The sequence below is a fragment of the Lutra lutra genome, chromosome 4 (assembly GCF_902655055.1).
Source record: "Lutra lutra chromosome 4, mLutLut1.2, whole genome shotgun sequence".
NCBI lineage: Eukaryota > Metazoa > Chordata > Mammalia > Carnivora > Mustelidae > Lutra > Lutra lutra.
In genome coordinates, this window is record NC_062281.1 from 36359285 (window position 1) to 36375096 (window position 15812).

Genomic DNA, 15812 nt, shown 5'->3' on the forward strand with positions numbered 1-15812 from the left:
AGGCAGAGAGGCAGGCAGAGAGAGGGGGTGGGAAGCAGGCTCCCCACCGAGCAGAGAGCCCAATGTGGGGCTCCATCCCAGGACCCTGAGATCGTGACCTGAGCCGAAGGCAGAGGCTTAACCCACTGAGCCACCCAGGTGCCCCCAACAAGCAAGGATCTTGAGGGTCCTTCACAATTTCTTGTGTATCCTTCTAGAAATATGCTATGCAATACCTATCATTATTCTTTTTTATACAAATGGTACCACAGTAAACATACAGTTCTGCATCTCACTTTACTAAATACATTTTGAAGAGAGCTTTTTCTTTTTTAAAAGAGCCATGAGGGGCACGCCTCATGGCTCCTGAGTGGCTCAGTCAGTTAAGCCGCTGCCTTCAGCTCAGGTCATGATCCCAGGGTCCTGGGATTGAGCCCTGCGTCCGGCTCCCTGCTCGGCGGAGAGTGCCTCCTATGCTGCCTACTTGTGTGCTCTCTCTCCCTGTCAAATAAATAAAATCTTCAAAAAATTTTTTTAAATTAAAAAAAAAAAAAAGAGCCAGGGAATACGGAATAATGATGTCTTTAACACTGGGCTGTTCCAGTCTGTTCATCTTACGACACAACACATGTCTTTCAACATGCATTTCGTACACATGTGCATATATATAAATTATTGGCAGTATACAGGCCGTGTCCCTGACCTGTCAGTCTGACTTTTTTTCCTCACTATTTTAACTAAAAGTGCTTGCTTCAAGGTCAGTCTTCTCTATAGCAAATTTATAAGGAGGGGTTCTCGAATTTGTTAGAATATGGATTATATTTTATATATGGTCTTATTAAAATATGGATTATAGGGCCCTATCACCACAGTTTCCAATTCAGTAGGTCTGAGGTGAAGGAGCCAAGTATTTGCATTTCTAACTCCTTCCCCAGATGACGCATTCGGAGAACCAGGCTCTCAGAAACCACTGCCTACAGCACTGACTTCACGGGCACTTCTTCCTTCTCTCTCCACCTCCCCACCCCTTTCTTCCTCCGCACTCTTCCTACTGACCATGCCTTCCTTGCCTGGTCCCTCTTCCATAGTCCCTCAATGGGATGAGTCTAAAGTCCCATCCTTGACCCTCTCTTGCCAACAGCCCAATTCTCTGTATGTCAATCTCCTCCTTTCTCATAACTTTTATTCTCCCCTCTTTACAAACAACTTTGACCTTCTCTCCTATGCTCCACAATCCCCTGCCCTTCCAGGGCTTCCCACTCTGCATCTCCCAGCCTCCTGTTTGGCAAACTGGCCTGCTCTTCTTTCCAACTTCTCCATGCTTAAATTACAGCTGACCTTAAGACACAGCTCATAAGCCAAATTCTCCCCCATGTTTTCCCTGATCCTACAGAAAGGAGATCTCTAAGGGTTGGAGTATTTAGAAGTAAGGAGTGGGTGGGGGGGGTGTGCACGCGCGTGCACACACACGCGCATGCGTGCGCATGCCTGTGTAAGAGAAAAGATAAAGGAAATCTGGCAGATTACTGATAATGAGTCAATCTCAGTGATGGGTGTATGGCACCAATTGTATTATTTTTTCAACTTTTCATTTGTGATTTTTTTAAAGTAAGAAGTTGGGAACATCTTAAAATAAAAAACAGAGTTCCCTCCCTTTCCAGAACTTTCCTGGCACATTAACTCTATTTTCAGTAGAGTCTTTGTCACTCCTCCCCTCATGTTACATACTTACAGCTGTGTCTTACATTTACAGCTGTGTCTTACTTTTCAACCTGGCCAGTATGTTCTCTGAGAGCAGACACTCTGCCTGGCTTAGCGGTCCACAAATGTCCGTTGCCTGGACTAGTACACGACATGCAGCAGGCAAGCTGCTTCAAAGGACTGACAGCCCCTTTGTCAGAGATAATGCAGAATATACTACTGCGAGGTCCTCCCATACAAAAAGGCAGTGTTGAAAGAGCACATGCTTTAGACAGTCCAGATGGGAGTTCTGCCTCTGCCTTGCATTAGCTGTGCAACTGTAGTTAAGCTAGCTAACCTCTCTGGGCTTCAAATTCTTCATTATTTAAATGAAAAATGATGTCCACTTAAAATACGAATAGTGCATGATGCATACAAAGCAGCTGGCAGAGTAACCACTGAACATTAGCCACGGTGCACATGTGCGCGCACACACACACACACACACACACACACACAAGTCCGCCTGTGAAGTCCAAATCTGGAACTTACTTCTCTGAGACATACAACAGTTCATGCATGGAAGTTACAGAGCCCTAACCAGAATTCAGTCCAGAAACCATGGCTACGCCACATCCTAACAAAAGATCAGGCTGTTGCAATCTTCGGTGAGATCCCTTCCCCAGATTATTCCTTCTATATGGGAATTAAGTCTAGCTTTATAGCTTCTCCTGCCATCCATTACCTTATAAAACTGGAACAAAGGCATGGCTTTGTTTAAGTTCAATACCAAAGACTCCAGCAAATGTTTACCTTTCCCTTCTAAAACTTCCTTCACCCACACCACGCCCCAGCAAACACATAAAAATGCTATTTGCCCTGCTTCGCAGTGTGTATCTTGACCTTGCAAGATACCTCCCAGGAGCCTCCCCCAAACCTTGCTTTACTTTCGAGACCATGAAAGATGCCTTGTAATATTCTCTAATCTTCCATTAGACGACTTACTTAAAATTGGGTCCTACTTAGACAAAAAACTGGGATGTAACTTTTTCTTTTTTCTTTTTTTTTTTTTTTAAGATTTTATTTATTTATTTATTTGGCAGACAGAGATCACAAGCAGGCAGAGAGGCAGGCAGAGAGAGAGGAGGAAGCAGGCTCCCTGCTGAGCAGAGAGCCCGATGCGGGGCTCGATCCCAGGACCCTGAGATCATGACCTGAGCCGAAGGCAGTGGCTTAACCCACTGAACCACCCAGGCGCCCCGGATGTAACTTTTTCTTAATCAGTATATCTATCAACCTGATTTCATCCCAGACTGTCTTATAAGCAGAAAGAGAGCTCCCAGACTGCTGGTAGGGGGTTAGGGGCACGAAATAGGTCATGAACCCACAGGACATCAGGAATATGGTCTTCTTTGCCCACTCCTTTGGTTTCTTTTTTCATCCTGAAAATCAATATTTACATATCTTGTCTTCTCATTGGTGTCCAGCACTGGAATTTGGCAGAAAGAGAACAGAGTTCATTCAGAAACATCCCCCTGGAAAGCAAGATTTGTCAAGACTATCAAGACTGTAATTTTCTAAATGCTGTAAGGTGGTCCAATAAAAACTGATTAAATATTTTACACTAAATGAAAGTATTAGAAGGGAGAGAGAAGGAAGGAGGGAAAGATACAATAAAATTGGGACCATTTAATGGAGTCATATGATCTGGTGAATTTCAAGCCTATCTTTCAGAAAAGAGACTAAATAATTTGCAATGTACAAGATGGTTAGAACACTTACATTTTCTCCAACTTACTACTTTCACATAGGCTGTGATCAAAGCACTGGTGTTTCTACCAGGCTGTCTTTCAAGCTACTAAAATTGAGATGATGAATAGAGAAAGGCTGTTGTCCCCACCCATTAGCAGCCAATGGAACAAAGAACTAGGCTTCACTTGCTGACCACTAGTTGTACCTTGAGAAGACAGAAGAGAAAGGGTTGACCCATCTGGAGAGAAAAGGAAGAACTCTGGGCTTCATATGGACAAAGTCACCCTACACGACACCTCTATTTATGTCTCACAATATGAAGGAACGTGTGACACAGGCCACACCAAATGTCCTTAAGTCCAGGGCAGCTGCAGGGCCATGCTGGGATATTAAAGGGACTTCATTTTCTTCTTTAAGGATGGGTTTACAAATACAGGAGGTAGCTTTTTACTCCCAACCTCCACTTGGATTTTCTGGCTCAATCAGCTGACTCATCTCACAGCACATCATATTTCCATCACTCAGACTGGCTCTCAGTTCTCATGTGATATCCCTTTGGGAAGAGCAAAATCAGACACAAAAGCAATAAATAAAAGGCACAAAAATTAAGAGAAATAGGGCCCAGAAGAAATATCAACATGCATCCCCTCACCCTGAATTTCCTCGCAATTTCAAAAGTTACACGGAAATCCCTTCCGTAATTCCAGTTCATTTAAAGCATCCAAAGGGACCCAAAGTTAGAGGAATCTATCTCTAAAATGAATATTGCTTACATGTAAATATTTGCTACGAGTTTACGAAAATGTGGGCTTTCATTTACTGGGTTTCTTACATTGCAGACGTAAAGCTAATAGCCAATGTGTGCCTTCTGCAACCTTCATTTTCTCTAATAATAATTACCATTCTTGCTTTGAATTTTTTTATGTTGTGCTTTCTGCATGGTATTGTGAAAAAAAGAAAAGAACAGTCTTCATGGTTCATGATAGGGTCATAACACATAACAAAAGATAAAGTATAAAAGAAAAGCGTACAAAAATCATGTAAATGAGTATGAAACTGAAATTCAGGACACCGGAGAAAGGAGCTACAGAGTAGCGAGGAACCTGGAGTACCTTACAAAGCATGAGCTGATCTTTAATTAATACAAAGTGAGGTAGTAATTATGCAAATGAGATCACTAATGTTAGGTTAATATACACCCACCCACACATAGTTGAACAGTCCTCACTGTCACAGTCATTTTAATCAATAATACGTATGATATCAATAATGTACACCAGGGCAACCAAGGGCAGGGACAGGGAGAGAGACCTGTGTGCTAGAAGTACTGGTCCAGTGAGACCATCTTCACTGGTGGGCAGTAAAGAGAAGGGACAGAGAGTGACAAAGGAAGGGTGACTTGACTGAGCTACTTTGCTCAGGGAGATGGGGCTAATCATTTGTTTTCTTTTTTTCTGGACCTGTACTCCATAAGCTTCTCTGAGAAGGAAAATCATAGTATGCTTTGGTCTAAAAAAAAAAAAAATGCAGATTTCTCTCTCTTGGGATGATTAAGAGCATGGACTGTGGACTCTGAGGGACATATGTTTTTTTAAAAAGCCCACCTTGTCCACATGCCTAATCTTGCAATGCCTGCTCTGTAGAAAGTCAGTATTTAGTGGAATCAGAACTTGAGGTTAACAGCAAAATGATCCCTGATGTCTCATAGCCTCTCTGCTCCCCGCCCCACCTAGACCAGGTCTCAACCCTGCCCCCCACCCAACTTTGTTAACATGGATAAAAACATATGCCTTATCTGTGTCCTTGACCCTTCCTAAAATTGCCAACAAACTCCTGTCTAAGAGTTCCTCCCTGAACCCCCAAACGCAGGAAGGACATTCACTGCTGATACGGCAGAGCAGAAGGCTAGACTAGCCAATCGCCCAAAAGCAGCTCAGCATAGAGAGGGGAGGGAGGCATGGGGTAGGCAGGCATCACTCTGGAGGGTAATGACTGCTTTTGCGAAGAGAGGTGACAGGCAGCAAAGAGGAACCCAGGAGAGAGAGAATTTCGTATTACTACATTATTATAGATTCTTTTAAAAATCAGAGATGGGAGATAGGGTAGTAGTGGGTGCATCTGACTGCTTGATTATTTAGCATTGCTGGCTGTAAGGGAGGAGGAACATTTTTATTGGATCATAATCATTCCAAAGGCTTGGATGCAGAGGGATTAAAAGAGTCTTCATGGGAAGAAGCTTCCTTCACCTTAGTTAATAAACCCTAAGAAGGGTAAAGATAGAAATGGGGGAGGAGGGAACTGCTACGGTGTTCCAGAGGAAAGACACAAAAAAGAAACTTGTTCCTCAAAGCACTAAGTGGCATCTTAATGCTCAAGTAATTGTCTGTGGTCACATGAGAGAGGCCTTTGTGGCACATCGAGTTTGGTTTAATCTTGAAATCACAGTGAAAAGAGAAAATGGCACAAGAGAAAAATAAGGGGCCCGGTTTCAAGAATCTCTTTAGAAACCTGGGAGAAAGGGAAGTCTGTAATTAGGGTTTGTACACTCCTGCTCTGGGAGTGATGTCATCGCCTGGAGAAGAGCAGTGCTCCCTGCCAGGAATCTGAGCTCACCACTCTTCCATAATTCAATAGGGTCTTGCATGGGAATTCCTCATCCTGGGGATTAGTGAGCAACAAATCTACTTTGTAGATACCAATGTTTGGCTAAGGGGGAAAAAAAATGAATTGAAATGACCTTGTAAACGGGAGTCCCATGAAAGAATGTAGCACTGTGATCTTCCCATTAGAATCATATGGACTGAACCTTAATACTGTGTCAATCCTTCCTCGTTCCCCTTTCTGCTATCTGCCCTTGAGGAAACCGAAGCTCAGGAAGAGAAAGTTCCAAAGCCACTCTTCCAGGGCTACGACAGGTCCCCGACTGCCTGAACTTCATTTTAGGGCAGTTTCTTCTATATCACCCTGTCCTCCATTCCCAATCTGTGACAGTGCGGACAAAGAGACCCTCACCCACCCAGGTATCAACTGAGTTGTTCCCCGGGACCCAGGGACACCAGCTCAGGTTACATGAGCTTCCAGACTGCATAGACCCCGAGGGGAAAACAATGTCCGGTTGAAGACTATCTCTGCTGCTTATGTCACTGCACAGAGGGACACTGTGGCACAACCAGCAAAACCGGTTCTGAGTACAAGAACACTGATCATTCTGCCAGAACCAGGCTGAGATCGAGACTGGGAATCTGGAGTTAATTCTCAGACTTCATTTTAACTAACAGTATTAACACCTTCCCTAGCCCAACTTTTCCCCATAGATAAATTAAACGATTAGAATTCCACAACGTTTCCTTTCTTCTATTCACGCTAAAGGAGAGTAGAAATACAATGTAAGGTGGCAACAAAGGAAAGAAGTAGGAACCATGCCTTAGAAAAAGCCATAAACCTTTATCATCGGGTCTTAATTATACATGTGTGGTAAGACTACCAAATACCAGACTGTTTTATTTAAATGAATGTACCAAACCTTAAATCTCCAAATAAAAGCTATCCTTTAACATAGCTACTACCATAGGAAAACATATGGTTTTCTCAGATGCTGCTGTGACTCAAAGTACATTTCTTGTGTTTCTTCTGACACTGCTGTCATTAAAGCCGGTCTTGTGTGAGAGAAATCTCATTTTTATCCATGGAGTGGTGTTATCCAACTTGTTGATATGTATTTATACTTGTACCCAAGTGATTTCTGATGTTTTCCTTTAAACATCTTCAAAGATCAAGATTTACCACCATCGGGGCGCCTGGGTGGCTCAGTTGGTTAAGCGACTGCCTTCGGCTCAGGTCATGATCCTGGAGTCCCGGGATCGAGTCCCGCATCCAGTTCCCTGCTCGACAGGGAGTCTGCTTCTCCTGCTGACCTTTCTCCATTCATGCTCTCTCTCTTATATTCTCTCTCTCTCTCTCTCTCAAATAAATAAATAAAATCTTTAAAAGAAAAGAATATTTACCTCCATCGCGGGCATTCAACAGGCCACAGCAACTCTCTCAACAGTGCCAGCACAAGTCGACCTCTGGCCTGCGGCCAGAAGCCTGGCCCAAGGAACCAGAGAATGCTGGGGGAGCTCCTGGCCCACTCCTCTCTGACATACCGTATCACCCTCCATTGAGTCACTACTTTCCCCAACTCTGACAACCAGTGAAGATGTAAACTGCACATTCAGTTTTCGAGGGGGTGTGGTTGAGGCATTAAAAACTCAGATGTCCTTGGGGCCCAGGTAAGGAAAGCTCCAGAATGGGAAAGACTAAAAAAGTATTAAAAAGAACAGCTACTACCTCACAAGAGCCACTCGGTAGCCTTGCAAACACTTGGGCTCATGGATGCCAGAATCTTTCATTATCCAAAAGAATCTGAAAGTCTAGATAAAAAACCCGAATCCCCTGATTATTGGGCAAAAAATTTTTAAATTGAAATATAAACATAAATGCATGATACACACACACACACACACACACACACACACACGCATTCTTTGGGCCACATGAAAAAGCTGTAGATCTTAATTTTGTGTCCTCTGGCCATGTAAACCAAAATAACATGGGACACTGAATGGAGCCCCAGCCTCAAAACCCACAGAAGATTTCTCTGTGGATGTTACAAATAGGAACTTGAAGAGAAGCACAACAGCTCCTGAGAAGTCCATGTTATGAAAATCACAACTCTTCTGTGGGAGGCAAGATTTTACCTCTTGCTTTGTTGAAACTGTTTCCTCAACAACCACACAACTTTGGTTTTTGCAATCTGCTTATTTTAAAAACAATAATACTTTATGTTATTTTTTAAAAAAATTATTCACTCATTTTGAGAGAGAGAGAGAGAGAGAGTGTGTGTGTGTGTGTGTGTGTGTGTGTGCACACAAGCGTGCTAGCAGGGGGAGGGGCAGATGAAAAGAATCTCAAGAAGACGCCCCACCAAACATAAAGCCTGCCATGGGGCTCAATCTCACAATCCTGAGATCATGACCTGAGCAGAAATCAACAGTCGGTCACTTACCCAACTGGGCCACGAGGTACCCCAGAATCAATAATATTTTAAAGAAATACCTTAGGGTCTACAGGTTGAACAAAAAAAATATTCTTGCCTCCTTAATGAAGTGAATTTGACTTTTATGTTTTTCTTTTAAAAAATATCCTTCCAGTAGTTATTATTTTTTTATTACTTATTGATAAACCCAGACTGCATACAACTGCACAACCAAGTAACGGTCGCTAAAAATATATATTAAACAAACAAATTTTGCCCCAATAAGCAATATAAAGTATTCCCCACTGCCATTTGTCAAAGTCTATGTGGGCTTAAACTTGTCAGCCTGGAACAACACATGGGCACAACTACACATAAGGAAAGAAGTGAGCTTCTATCTGTGGGAAATGAGCACTATTGCCTGAACTGGTGTGTTTTTTTGTTTTTTTTTTTAAGATTTTACTTATTTATTTGACAGACAGAGATCACAAGTAGGCAGACAGGCAGGCAGAGAGAGAGGGAGGAAGCAGGATCCCTGCTGAGCAGACAGCCCGATGTGGGGCTCGATGTGGGGCTCGATCCCAGGACTCTGGGATCATGGTCCAAGCCGAAGGCAGAGGCTTAACCCACTGAGCCACCCAGGCGCCCATTGTCTGAACTGGTTTAAAAGAAAGGTCAGTTCAACCCCAGCGTGACTACCTTGCTGGTTCACCACACCATGAGCTTCCATCATTTCAGCTGTCCCTTCTGGCGAGGCATTTTCTGTGAAAGGCCTCCACAGACACATTCACTCCCAGGCACTCATTGTCACAGACAACCCGATGATCAAAACTGGGGCTATGACGGCAGCTCTCATTTATGGCCTGGTTTACAGTGACAAGACACTTTCAATGATAAGATCCCACCCAAGCCCTGTGCTCCCCCCAGTGCAGTGGGCCTGTGTCTGGCCCCTCACACTGCTGGAGGGTAACTGGATGCCCTGTCCTTCCTTCCCAAGCACCAGATCTTCACCCATCGTAACCCCAGCACAACGCATGGTGCAGCCAAGACAACTGGATCAGTGTTGTACTTGTATGTGTAGGGAGGGAACTGAAGCCCAGGGAGGTCAGATGGTTAACTAAGGACTCCAGCCCCCGCCCCACGGTGTCATTGCACAGACAGCCTTTCATTATCTAGCCCAGTCATCTAGCCTCTGACAGAGTGGGGCATGAAAAGGGAGCACAAGGTTTGCACAAGGAACTGTAAATGGAGGCAGAGTGGATCACAGAGACAAACTTCCCCTACAGTTCTGTGTGGGACCTGAACTCCCACCCATTTCAAGGCCTACTTCCTTCCTTGCATGCACTGAGCCACTGGAACACTCTCCAGGCTGTTCTGGCACTCTATTGCCGCTTACCCATTTGGGTCACCTTTCTTGGGCCTAAAGCCAGTTTTGCTCACATTGTTTCATACCTGAGTGAAATGAGACACTGTGCAATTCTTCTTCTTCCATAACTCATGCCCACAAACTCCCATCCAGTTTCCTTTCTCACCCAGCCTTACCCCTGCTGGCAGACAATGAAGCATTGAAGGGAACTGTTTACATTGACCTTTTCATTAGTTTGAAGACAGAGTCTTCTAACACCCTCCTTCATGGTACATAACTGAGGCAGAAAATAAGCTTAGGTTTCTGGAACCTTCTCTTAAGTGAAAAACAAAGATCAAAGGTCAGAAGCTCAAGAACACAGAGGATGGAGTATGAGGAGAAAGTCAGTAGTTTTCATAAAATCAGAGATGTGTCTGGAAAGCAAATCTGAGTATCAGCAAGTCTTACTTTTTATACCCAAATCAGTGTGGTAGTGGACATCTGTCCTCAGCGCACAACTAGCTAGAGATTTTACTACCACCCTTTCTAACCATACTGGCACCAGAGAAAAATGGGAAAAGCTAAAGCAGTCAGCATGGAAGACTTGGCTCAAGGTCATAGTGGTAGCTATACTGCAGGGAGTGCAGATCAGAGGCCTTTCTGTACCTCTCCCTCAACCACAGTATGCTTGGAAGGACTCATGGGGCCAGAGGCCTGCCCAGTCACTTACCCATGGAGACGATAGTTCTGAACACTTTCCTGCCTCTGGAGAAAGCAGCAATCACAGCTGTTTGGGGGAACCTGCAGTGTAGTTGAAAAAGGTCTTCCGGCCCAGCCTTGCCAGCCCACATGCTAAAATGAAGCATGGGGAGCTAGAGGATTTGGGAGGGACATGCAGCTTGGCCCGTCCTACAGGAGGCCACAGCGAAACACACACACGCCCATTTTCTCCCTTACCCCCGAAAGGCAATTTAACTGCACAAAACTGAATGTACGTAACTTCGAGAGAAAGGTAAGAGGTTCAGTTCCTTTTCTCCTGGCTCGAGTTAACAGGTCTTCCCCTACTTACAGAGACTTTTGTGAAAGAAACACCTGCAGGGAATGGTGGCATTATTCAAAAGGCACGAGAAATGAATCAATACTATTTTCCCACTCACCTTCGCCTCTTCATTCACGTCCCAGGTGAAGGAAACAGCGTTATACGCAATCTCCTCGATGTTTCCAATCGTATTAAAGCTCTCCTTGTAATCAGCTGTAACATTAAAAAAGGAAAAGGCTTTAAGAAAGTAAGGGTGACTCGGTGACATGGACTGAACTGTCATTTGCCAGTGGGGAGAATTTGCCTACTCTCGCAGTGACTCCTGACAACAGTTAAGGATTGGTGCTTGCTGACATTCTTTTACTAATAGTTACCCTATAAGAATGTTCCTCTATTAGAAAAGGAAAATCTAGCTGAAGCAATGTTCCTAAGAAGATCTATTGGTTTCATTTTTTTTTTACGAGGTTTATGAAATTATTAATTTTTTCCCCTCCTGAATCTTATACCACCTGCCCACTCCCTCACCTGTTCACTTTCCCAGGGCTTAATTTTGCTGCCAGTGCCAGAGTATTCCACAGGGATTGCTCTGCAGAACAGAATAAGCTGCTTATCAGCCGGGCAGTGTCAGCAGGGCAGTGTCAGCAGAACTTCGGAGAAGAAATTCCGGGAGAGCGCAGGCAAACGGTTATCACTTCCTCTTAGACTTAGGCAGATCAGAGCTGAGTTCATCACACTCAGCTTACTATCACCAAGTGTCCATTCAAAGCCCTCTCTTCTTTTGTGTCTTTGTTTATGTAATATTTATGTATTCATTTGTATCCCCACTCTCTTCTCCCACAAACACAACAGCTGTCAATGTGTTTGCTATATATTCTTAGAAAATAAGTTGGGTTGATTTGCCTGTGTGCATAGCTTTTATTTTCAGCAACTGTGTTTGTGAAATGGCTAGAGTGGCCAGATTTAGCCATGATTTGGGATATATTTATCCTTATAAGGTACCTGTTGTTTGTCAATAATTCAAATTTAATTTTTATTTTTTATTTATATTTTTATATATAATTTATTTTATATATAATTTGTTTTTTATTTTTATTTATATTTTATCTGGGAACTCTAGCTATGAACTTCTTCAGATCTAATCACATTGCTGGTGCATGCTTAGTTCTAACACCAGCTGCAAAGAATTCCATGGTAACCATCGGCCACTAGTTACTTACCCCCTCTCTGTAGATACGGACCCTTCGGTGGTCTCCAGCTTTCTGGTACACAGACTACACTGCCTTACTTTTCATGGTCTCCACTGTCACTACCTTACCCGGCATTAAGGTCTGGATATGATATTTCAGAGTTTTAATCCTCACTACGTCTGGCGTGTTTTAGCTTATGCTTACCATCTGGATTTCCCCCCAACTTTTGGCCCACCTCGATTCTGTACTACATGAACATTGGCCATGTCCTGCCTGGCTGGCATCATGGTGTACAGACCATCTGCTTTCCTTTGAGGTCCAGTTCATTCACAATGTGGTCACGTAATCAGAAACGTTCTTTCTCTCAAAGCTCCCATCGTTATTTTTCTAAAATGAAACTCAGATGACGTGCTTTTTGTAATTTTTTTTTATGAGACTAAAACTTAACACCATGACCTCTCACGTTCTTCACAATCAGGCCTGGACACGTCTCTGTGCCCTTCACACTCCAGCCCCACAGTGGGGGCCAGAGGAAGACTCAATTCTAATGATCCCTGGAGGTCTTTTTGTTTATAAAATCTTTCTGAATGTTTTTCTTGCTGAGCTAGGACAGGAGCCAGGTATTCTGACTTCCAGGATGTATACAGTGGTCATTGTCTACAAAATCTGACATAGTTCTGGCCCAATGGTCATTTCTTCAAGCTGTGTCCTTCTAGGCTGCTGTGTCACTCCAGGGCAGGTGGCTTCTTGAGGCTTGAAGAAGTTATATTAATGCTGGGCCATTCTGGAATCTGCCTTCCTCAAGTTCACAGATCTGATCATTTTAATCCATTTCTTCCTTGTTTATTATAAAATCTAAGTTCATTGGATCCATTATCAAGATTTTAACTACTTTCTTTTAGTAATACACCTCACTGTGCTTGTATGAATTAGGTTAAGAGAAGTAGTACTCCTATCTGCTTTTTCTATCCATGATATAAATAATAATAAAGCAAAGTCCATAATAATAACATATCCACGTTAACTCATAATAAAATAAAGTCAGGTTGATTTGGTTTTCTCATTCCCAGGACCTGGAGTGATGGCTAATCCCATAAAAAACCCACTTAATGTGCTCTCCAGAATGGCCCTCTAGACCCATTCCCAAGAATGAGTTGTACCAACAGAGAGTCTATCAGAATTCTATTTGTCCTTTTTCTCACCAAAAAAAAAAAAAATTTTTTTTTTTTTTTTTGGCCAATCCAATGGATACAAAGTGATATCCTATTGACGTAATATTTGCATTTCTTCTTTCACTTGTTAGTTCAAGCATCTCTTCACATCCAAGATAGCTAACCAGGTGTCTGTTTATATAAACTGCCTGTTCATGGCTTCTGTCCACGTTTCTACTGGTTCACCCAAGGAAACTTTAATTTTTTTATTTTTTTTCAGCATAACAGTATTCATTATTTTTGCACCACACCCAGTGCTCCATGCAATCCGTGCCCTCTACAATACCCACCACCTGGTGCCCCCAACCTCCCACCCCCCACCCCTTCAAAATTCTCAGATCGTTTTTCAGAGTCCATAGTCTCTCATGGTTCACCTCCCCTTCCAATTTCCCTCAACTCCCTTCTCCTCTCCATCTCCCCTTGTCCTCCATGCTATTTGTTATGCTCCACAAATAAGTGAAACCATATGATAATTGACTCTCTCTGCTTGACTTAGCACCCAAGGAAACTTTAAAGCAAAATTATGTATCTTTACACTTCAAATAAAGCATACACATTATAATACAAAAGCCTGTGGATTCGCCATAGTTAGACAATCTACTCATCCACAAACAAGCACTAAAAACACATCCATGCATAGACTTCATGTCTTTCCTACCTCAGTCTCTATCTCCCTTTCTCCAAAATATGTACTTTTACACAATGTTGGAAAAATTATTTTTAATTTTTTTATAAAAATTACTTTTAATTTACTTTTTTCCCCTTTAATACTTCCTTAGCATCTTTCCAAGTCAATAAAGAAACTTGTAGACAATACTTATACTTGCCAAATACAATTATATTGCATTTTAAAAGTGCCATGACTTTATTTTGCTCTTGTTGGTAACTTAAATGATGTCTAATACTTTGCTACCTTAAAGAGTACTTCATTTAATTATCTTTACGGCTAAATATTCACACATACTTCATTATTTCATTAAGATATATTCTCAGAAGTGAAATTAACAGGTCAAAAGGCAAATGTATGTTTAAGGCTTTTAATTCATTTTGTCAAATTGCTCCTGGAAAGGTTGAAACAATACATATTCACAATAACAGTGCATGAGTTCCTGTTTCCCCAAACCGTTTTTTTCCAAAATGATATGCAACATGTGGTACTTCATTATTTTAATTTTCAATTCCCTAATTGCAAAAGAGGTAGAACAGACTTTCCTTTACTCCCTGGCTCTTTGTGTTTTTTATATTCTTTCTCTGTTTTAAAAATTTATTCATTTATCACAACAGCTTCTTGTTCGATCCTCTGCTCATTTTTCTCTTACAGTATTTAAATTTTCTTATTGATTTTAAAGTAAATATCTAAAGCTAAGAGTTAAAATAGAAAGCAAAGGAAAACAATCTTACAAATTTAGAATAGGCTTTATGACTTTATTTAGGATGATTTAAATGCAAATCTGTGCTTTCAGCAGGCCAGCCAATCTCTTAAAATTCTGAAGGGAGAAGTGGACTGCAGAATTTAAAGGAAGTGATTCCCTAATTCTTTATACCTATTTGTTTTAAAAGACAGTCTTGTAGTTTTCAATAAGCAGTTCAACAGCTTTTAAATAAATTTTTTTTTTTTAAGATTTTTATTCATCTATTTGACAGACAGAGATCACAAGTAGGCAGAGAGGCAGGCAGAGAGAGAGAGGAAGCAGGCTCAGTGCTGAGCAGAGAGCCGGATATGGGGCTTGATCCCAGAACCCTGGGATCATGACCTGAGCGGAAGGAAGAGGCTTTAACCCACTGAGCCACCCAGGCGCCCCTAAATAAGTTTTTAATATGCATTTTTAAAATAGCTTTAGGTCAATTGTAAATTTAAAAAACAAATGTCAGGGGAGCCTGGGTGGCTCAGTGGGTTAAGCCTCTGCCTTCGGCTCAGGTCATGGTCTGAGGGACCTGGGATCGAGCCCCACCCCCGCCCCCCCCATCGGGCTTTCTGCTCAGCAGGGAGCCTGCTTCCCCCTCTCTCTCTGCCTACTTGTGATCTGTCTCTCTGTCAATTAAATAATTGAATAATCCTTAAAAAAAAAAAAAAAGCAAATGTCATTCATATTTAGAAATAAAGATAAACCAAAGCGGTTTGGTCACACACTTTGACCAAAGATTTTAAAAACAAATGCATTACAAATACAAATACAAACACAATGCTTTCCAGGTCCCCTCATCTGGCACAGGGCCTCTGTCAGTTTCTATCATATTCACTTCATCAGAAAATGTATTGAACAAATATGTACTGTGTGTCTGCTATGTGCCAGGCAGTGTCCTTACACTGGGGAAACAGCAGGAAACAAGACTAGGTCCCTCATCATGTGGCTTTTATAGTCCACTAGGAGAGAGAAAATAAATAAGTAGACAAATAAATAAATGAACAACACAATTAAGTTTAATAAGCTTTTTTATGCCAGTAATGAAACAAAACAAAACCAAAAAGACTGGAAAGGCTTGTTGATTTCCTTTATACCATGTGCCAATATTTTATTTATTTGTTTACTGGTTTATCACCAGCATTTTCCATTAGCTATTCACTCTTAAATACTGCTTTTTTTTTTCAGTGCTTAATATC

The 15812-nt window shown here is 42.1% G+C and overlaps 1 protein-coding gene across 6 annotated transcripts in view; it reads right to left on the reverse strand.

Annotated features, from left to right (window-relative positions):
- Positions 1 to 15812, reverse strand: part of GRHL2 (grainyhead like transcription factor 2) — a 162206-nt gene that overhangs the window by 51321 nt on the left and 95073 nt on the right. For all 6 annotated transcript variants that reach the window (XM_047725823.1, XM_047725822.1, XM_047725818.1 and 3 more), the window contains exon 8: positions 10931 to 11025. In XM_047725823.1, the coding sequence (XP_047581779.1) occupies positions 10931 to 11025 (95 nt within the window). The remainder of the gene's footprint in view (positions 1 to 10930; positions 11026 to 15812) is intronic.